Raw genomic sequence first — 8,351 nt, 5'->3', positions numbered from 1 at the left:
TGCCCACAGCAGAATCCTCATGATCCAAAGCATACAACCTCATCCGTGAAACATGGTGTAGGTAGTGTTACGGCTTTGGCATGTATGGCTGCCACTGGAACTGGCGCATTTGTCTTTATTGATCATGTGACTGTTGATGAATTTAGGAAGAATGTGAGTGCAGGACGAATTCTGAAGTGTAGGGATATATCATCTCAGATCCCATCAAATGCCTCAAAACTCATCAGGCTGTGCTTCGCCTTGCAGCAGGAAAATTACCCCAAATATTCTGTTAAAGCAACCAAGTGAGTTTTTCAGGGCCAACTGGATTCTAGTTGGGTGCTTGACTTGGCCAGTCAAGCACCTGACCAGAGTTCAATTGAACATGTTTCACTTGCTAAAGACAAGACTGCAGGCAAAAATCACTTTAAGCAAACGGGAACTGTAGATGGCTGCAGTACAGGCCTGCATGGCAGAACATCACCAGGGAAGATGCCCAGTGCTTGGCAATGCCTATGGGTCACAGACTTCAAGCAGTCATTGCATTCAAAAGATTTGAAACAAAGTACTGAATGTGTGACAGTAATGTCGAGATATTGTGTTTGACTTTGATACCATTTCATTTGTCCAGGGAATTTGGATGCATCTTGTTTTTGGTTGTTTACGGCCCTTCAAGTGGCAAGGTTGTGGAAGCAGCAGCCACTATCGTGGACTGCGTACATAAGTTGCAGCAACAACATCCAGAGGCCCCAGCTATTGTACTCAATGACGTGAATCAATGCAAGTTAGACATAACACATTTTATCTATATGTTGAAGGATGAACAAGGAAGGAACATATGCTTAATAAATGTTTTGTAGTTTTGTAAGCTTGGAAAAAGGCCTATGTGTCAAAGGCCAGGTTACAAATCAAAACTAAAGCATAGCAAACCAGTGAAAGTCAGCAGTTAGAGTCTGGTCACCTGAAAGCATAGAAGAGCTCAAAGCATGTTTTGATTGTACAGTGTGGGAGGAGTTTCTTTAGGGCTCTTTAGATTAAATATATATCAATATAACTGACTATATGGACTTCTGTGCGCAGTCTATTATACCTACAAGGAACTAAAAGTTTACCCAAATAACAAGACATAAATAACTAAGGACATGAAGTCTACTATGAACCTTGGGAAGATTGCTTTTAAGAACAAGGACAGAGGAGAATTATGGCGTGCAGGAAAAGAACTAAGAGGGAAATTGGCAAAGAAGGTACATAGGCTACAACTAGAAAACACCTTAAAACTAATAATTCTATTTGTTTCTATTATAATTAATATATTTTTTTCATCGGTGCTGATTGTACCATATACTGACTTGCATTATGCACAATATTTCTTATTTTGATAAAACAATAAAATAATTTGATCACAATAATAATAATAATAATAATAATAATAATAATAATAATAATAATAATAATAAACTAATAATTTTAGACAGTTATGGGATACTATGAACAGCAAGACTGGGATATCAGCCTCCCGGAAACTACTACCGTTAGACAATGAACTGGAGTTCACAGACAGATTGAATACGTTCTTCTCCTGGTTTGACACTGAGAATAATTTAGAGAAACGTTTGAAACTTTGAAACAGTTACACCTGTAGAGTCAGATAGGACTTGGCAACATTACTATTGACCAAGAGGAGTGCATTTTTAAACACAAAAATCCAAGAAAATCCACAGGCCCAGATAAACTTAGTGGCTTTTATTTTAAAAAACATTTGCATCTGAATTGGCCGCCGTGTGGCAACCTATTTTTCAGTGGTCCTTGGATAGCTACATGATTCCAATATGGAAGACATCATATATCACACCTTTTCCAAGAAAATTATGTTTTGAAGAACCAAATGAGATTCATCCTGGAGCTTCTACATCCATTTAGATTAAATCATTTGAAAGAATTCTGATCCAGCAACTCACCATATCCACAGGTAGTAAACTTGATCCCTATCAGTTTGCATACAGACAGGGCCGTAGTACAAAGGATGTAGCAGTTATCTTAACACACCTGATAGAGAAGCTTGAACAACCTAGAATATTTACTAGGGCTCTCTTTTTGTATTTTTCATCTGAATTTAATACTACACAGCAAGAGATCCTACTGACAAAGATGATTCAACTAACAGGTCAACCCTTATCCGATTTAGTGGTATCATCCATTTCTCACTAATAGACTGCGAGTGGTTAGGGTCAACCAAAACATATTATTACCAGGGCTGTGTGAGCTCACACCAGCTCTTTACTCTTTATACAGATGAGTGCACAGCCAATACTTCAAACACATTCATAATAAAGTCATCAAGTGACACAACATTACTGTTCCTGCTTGAGCCTGAAGATGATCCCATTCTTCATCAGTTCAGCATTGACAGATTAGTGTATGCTGTGACCAGAATTGTTTTATTATTAATTTAGAGAAAACATTAAAAATTATACATATTATTATTATTATTATATAGGAAATTATTTTTGGTATTCCATTTGAATCTTATCCTTCCCCAGTCACAATTCATAATATGCAGATTAAACTAGGTACTTCATATAAATATCTAGGTATATATGTGGATGATACCTTGTTTTGGAGGATGCACATAAATTTCACCTGCAGCAAAGTATAGCACATGCATTTTCTTAGAAGGCTAAGGTCATTTGGGGCAAACAGGCAGATTTTTTTTTCCATCCAAAATATAGAGTATCATGCGATATGGGTTCACTGTTTGGTACAGCTGTCTTTCTGTACAGCTTAAACGTATTGTCCAGACTTTTGCGAGTATGCTAAAAGACTGTAGGTCAAACATTTTTATTTCAAGCTGCATACATAAAATTAATGTTAAGTCAGCTGGTGGTATTTCATCTGACATTTCACGTTTCATCTTATGCCATCTAACAGAAGCTATAAGGTCCTACAGGTTAGACTTAACATTCTGCGGAACTCATTCAACTCAAGTCTATCAAGCTACTAAACAAAAACATGGGCTCAGGATAGGCCATGGGAAAGTGTATTTTGTTGGGGAAATGCCATGTAATTGTGTATAATGGGCTATGGGCAGGTGAAATGTGGGCCGATGCAATTTTGATGGGCACCTGTGTACATTTTATAATGACGTATTATTAATGAAATGAGATAAAACTGTTAGTATTGTTTGTCTTATTTTATTGTATCAATGTACAGTACGTCTGTACCTCTGTATGTGAGAAGTACGGCTTGTGACGCAAGACAAATTTCAGAGAAATGTGACAATAAAGTCTAATCTAATCTAATCAAACTGTTGGGGAAGCACAGAATTGTCTAGAATGAAATTTTATGCTCTAGCATTAAGATTTGCCTTCAAAAAAAAAACTGACGAATAGTTTTCAAAACTGGAGAAATCAGCCGAGAATAGTTATTAAAATGATTGTTTAGTTAGCTATTTGGTTAACTAGCTTATCTTGGTGAACAGGCTGTTTGGTTATTTAACATTTCAGTACATTGCTCGCCAATATGTTGATTAATGTTAGGCTGTGAGAACAGGTTTAAACCTATTCGGTCAGCAAGCTATGCTGCAACCCCTAAAGTAAATAGGCTGATATTGATATGATATGTTTTATTGTGGTATTACATAGTGTAACAACACTAAATTTTAGATGTGAATTCCTCAGAAATTGGGTATACCAAGTTAGTGGGCAGCATGCCCCATACCTATACAGCACCAAGTTTGGCATTTTCAGGGTTTCCTACAGAAATTACCACAAAGACCTCAGATTCTCACCCCTTAAGAACATTAACTTTTGTACCTTCTGACCTTATGTAAACAGACAGACTTCACGTGTTCCGAAGTAGAACTTCACATGCACACACAACAAAGCCACACACTTGGGTCATTATACATTTTCTTCTTCGTCTTCTTCTTCTTTGTCCTGTGTATTACATCATCACAAATACTCCAGTAACACAATCAATCATTCTCCCCATTTTGTGTGGAAGCTGGCTGGCTTGCAACCTTATTCTCTATCATTGTACATGCAAACCCCACAGAATATTGTTTCATGACTCAGATAGCTACATGACTACAAGATAGGCCAAAAACCTTGGACTGAATTTGTGACCATTAGACTACTGTTAACCAAAACATTTTGTTTATTATTTAAATAGCACCTTTCAAACAAAAAACACAAGGTTCTTTTACAAGCAATCAGCAAAACATCCAAAATAAAGACCATGAAAAGTTCAGGCAATATATAAATAATAAAGCAATTTCAATATGCAGTTAGTGACAAAGGAAACAAAAAACAAAATAAATTAACAGACAATCTAAAGCAAATATATACATATATGTATATTTTGTACAGAGAATACATTAAAAGACATTAAAAGCTAACTTACAAAAATGTATCTTCATGACAGTGACTCAGCTGTTCTAATGGCCAGGGGGAGATTGTTCCAGAGCCTAGGGGCTGTAACTCAAAAAGCACAATCTCCCTTTGTCTTCAGGCTTAAACCATGCAAAGCATTATAAATAATTAATAACATTTTTAAATAAACCTGTGCAAGTAAGCTAAAATTGGAGTAACATATTATCTTTTATTTGTTCTTGTTAACTTTGTACCATTAAGGAACCGTGCTATAGCTTGGTTCTGGCCAGGTCTTGTTAAAGTGATGCTATCACTTTAAGGCACTGATGCTACCACTTTAAGGCACTGATGCTACCACTGTAAGTAGATTACTGACGCGACTCAAAAGATGTGTAAAAAAAAAGGAAATATTGATTATGGATTCTGCCTAAAAAGGGAGCCACTCCAAAACGGTAAAGAGACATAAGCTGAAGGAACGTCTTCGTTTTACATAATAGTATTTCGATCATCAGATTTTCGGGCAGTTAATAGCAATGGTAAAAATTCAGTCATGACAAACTTATTGATGGGCCTCTTACATTAGACAACAAATTATTCAAGTAATGTGCATTAATTCATCAAGTAGGATAAAAGACACAGACATTCAACAAATACAATAAAAGTATTATAAATGTGAAATTATTGATATTACATAGGGCTGGGCGATATATCGAATATTAGAATAATATTTTATGATTTTGCAGGGGATACAAAATGATGAGACATCGATCGCGTGCTTATAATTTGTGCTGCCAAATTAGTTTCTTGAAGACCCGTCGAGTCGAATACGGAACCGGCACGGCGCATGTAGTATGTATCTGTTTGGCAGACATGGAGGACGGCAGCAATGAGATAGCATTCTAGAATTCTACCAGAAGTGGAACGTACAAGTGGGAGTACCAAAGCGTGGCAGTCGCAGCATGTCAGTTAACAGTAAAAACGTTCGCGCAGTCCACCAGCGGGCTGCCCAAACAATCCTGGCACATTATTTTCATTTTATTTTATGAACTATTTGTTAACATCACAATTAGGCCCATGTTGCTTGTCGTGTTAATTTGTATTATTGTTAAATAGCCCATGTGCTGCTAGCATTTTAAAACGGGTTTAAAGTATTTCCCTAAGTAGCCTATCTTTAATAAACATAACTATTTCTCCTGGGGATGTCTTATTTACTGTAGCATTTTTAGTTTTGCTGTGTTTACAATCAAAGTGCCCTCCGTCCTCAACCCCACCCACTCACCTTCGTTATATATTTTCTATCCGTTTGTATCCGTAATTTTACCCTGTCTTTTTGTTTTCCAGTAATAATTTAAGAAATATGTTTCGCTTTTTCTTAGGTTCCCTTTGTCTAAAGTACATTTTGTCTAAAGTAATTCAGCAAACAAATATACAATAATATAGGAATCAGGAAGAGGGCTTTTTTGTCTTCGTGTTTTGATAGCTGTTGCTGTCGAGGAAAAGCAGTATTAAGGTTAACTCTGGTTTCTGAACGAGCCCTGTCAGCTTTTCGTTCTCTCTCGGAGAGCATTTAGTTCCAGTAGCAACATTCTGTCATTCCACAAAGCATAGGCTAACTCAAACCAGAAACTGGATTGTGTTCTGGCCAAAAACTTCTAAGAGCAGCTAAGTTGCTGAGAGTTTGCCTTACACAGGAGTCAGAACCCATACACACCAACATAAAACATACTTGGAAAAATTACTTTGTGCTTAAAGCAGCTATTTTTTCTGTTAATTTGCACTGTTTTGTAAGTGCGTCATGCTCATTCGGTATGCACTATTTCCGTCATTGTCCCACAGACCCCACTCAATTTTTTGGATCTATTGAAAAAAATATTGTGTACAGGGGAGAATTTGTGTTTACCTTTTCAACAATTTATTTTCATTTGGCATGCATTAGTTTTCTATGTTGCATTTGAAGTGACTTGTTTTGCACACAGGTACTTTTATTAGATTTCTTTTTACATTTAAAATTTTTTTTTTTGGAAAAATATTTAGTGCAAGCATGCTGTAGATTTATCTGAGCACTGTTATTGTCTTATTGAGTAAGCTTCTAAAAGAGGTTATGCACAATTTGTGAACATCTGATTACACTAAATATATGGTTTACATGAAGTATGTGATTCTGATTGAATGTAACTGTTAAGCTATTTCAGAGAATGCATTAATATCGAGATATGTATCGTATATCGCCAAAAAGCTTGCAAGTATTGAGATATTATTTGAGATATATATCGCCCAGCCCTAATATTACATATCAGGTGAGAAAGACTCGGGAGCATAGATCATTGTCCCGATGAAGGCTTGGCAGAACTATTTTTGTTTAACAATTATTTTATTCAGTTAGTTATTTTTTGCTTTTGAATTTCATACATACACTAGAGAACTGTGAGGTAGCAGCACAATATTATTTGTTCACGAGCTCATTGAATCAGAAAATTCCCAGAATGCCCTCAGTGGAGACGCAGGGGTCAGCACGTGAAGGAGGATTTCTGAAAGTCATGCCAAATGCGGAGCAGCTCACGTGGTTTAAATCCGGTCGCGATGACCAGGCGGGAGAACAAGCACCTGTCGTATTCCAAGCGACGGATCTCAAACAAGTTTCGCATGTACGGCAGGCTGTAGGAGTACGCCGGCCGCACACCCAGCACCCGCAGGCATAGACCCACGTAGACGTCCTCCATGGGAAAGGGCCTCACAAATCTAGACGCCCATGAAATCCTTGCTGCCAGGTCAGTGGAGAAGACATACCCCGCCCCAGAGACGTAAGGAGGATAGGACGGTTCGGGGTAAACCTCCTCCGAGACGTACCACTTGCTTTTCTTGTCCCTCCGCGGGCGGCCATCGCTGATGACTGACCCGGTGATGTACCCCTGCCGGACGGGGGCGCTGGTGGGGGGACCCAGGAAGTGGTCGACCAGGTAGCGCACGTTGAGGAAGATGTCAGCGTCAATCTTCATCGCGTAAGAGGCGCCCTGGCAGCTGGAGGCCAGCCAGTTCATCATCATCATGGTCTTGATGGTCAGGTTGCGGTAACTGTCCAGGAAATTCATCTGGACAATGTCGCCGTGCTCCTGGCTTTCCCGCTCCAGTTCTTTTTGGACACGTGGGCCCTGCTCGCCGGTGGCCAGACCCACAAAGAAAATCCTGGTGACGACCACGTCTGGTATCAAGCCCTCCTGACCCCAAGTTGCCCTGATGGCGTCCCTGGAGGAACGGTCACCTGGGGCCACTGGGACCATGAGCACTAGGAAAGGCTTTTTTCCTCTGCATTTTTCTGGCTGGTTCAGTACATACCTATATGTTGATGGAGAGATAAACTTGTAATACTCTTGTGCAATCGGATGTGGACTTTGGTCGGTAGTTCCGCGTTGCCTCTGAATTAGAAAGAAACTAACGATGAAGGTGGACAAAGCGACAAGTGAAAGTGAAAGGACACAGCATTTAATTAACGTCCGACTGCTGTGGTTAAACATCCTTTTACGGTAAAAAGTACGAGTCGCATACAGAGCTAAGTATAGCTTTCCCAGTGTGCGGTGTCAGTTTACATTCCAGCAACAGGAGAAATGAACGTTTTTGCTCCTGATGAGATCCCGGCAGGCAGCGCTCCATGTAAAAAATAAAAAAAAATTCATCCGCTACTTCCTGGCTTTGTTCATTGCAACGTAGAAAGCCACTCCCTGAAATGGAAAAAAACAGATGACATCCAACCCCCCTTTACACGGGCTCCTCCTCCCTCTGCCAGGACGAGGGCTATAAATTCATTTGTGAAAGTGATGTCTGGCCCGAGCGTCCACTCCGTCCGTTGCTGCCGTGGAGAACGGCCGGGAGATCAGCAGAGCCACTTTTATTTCCTCTTTTGATAAGCCACGGATGGTGAGGGCGCCAGATGGGCTGGCGTGGGATACTGTGGGCGGGGTACCTGCCCTGCGTACGTCCTGCTACATCTCGTCCATCCAATTCTGA

The 8,351-nt window shown here is 39.4% G+C and overlaps 1 protein-coding gene across 1 annotated transcript; it reads right to left on the bottom strand.

Moving 5' to 3' along the window:
* Nucleotides 1-4,113: 4,113 nt before the first annotated feature.
* On the bottom strand, nt 4,114-7,991 carry LOC118237101 (beta-1,3-galactosyltransferase 2-like). The gene has a single exon (XM_035435539.1). The coding sequence runs from the start codon at nt 7,859-7,861 to the stop codon at nt 6,857-6,859; it is 1,005 nt and encodes a 334-aa protein (XP_035291430.1). The 5' UTR covers nt 7,862-7,991; the 3' UTR covers nt 4,114-6,856.
* Nucleotides 7,992-8,351: the final 360 nt, after the last annotated feature.

The sequence above is a fragment of the Anguilla anguilla genome, chromosome 10 (genome assembly GCF_013347855.1).
Source record: "Anguilla anguilla isolate fAngAng1 chromosome 10, fAngAng1.pri, whole genome shotgun sequence".
In the NCBI taxonomy this organism is placed as follows: Eukaryota; Metazoa; Chordata; class Actinopteri; order Anguilliformes; family Anguillidae; genus Anguilla; species Anguilla anguilla.
Note: the sequence above shows the minus strand (reverse complement) of the source record. Positions and strands in the feature narration are given on the sequence as shown.

Excerpts from the sequence above, each read along its gene's own strand:
- LOC118237101 (XM_035435539.1), bottom strand. The coding sequence starts at position 7,861 with ATGTTTAACCACAGCAGTCGGACGTTAATTAAATGCTGTGTCCTTTCA.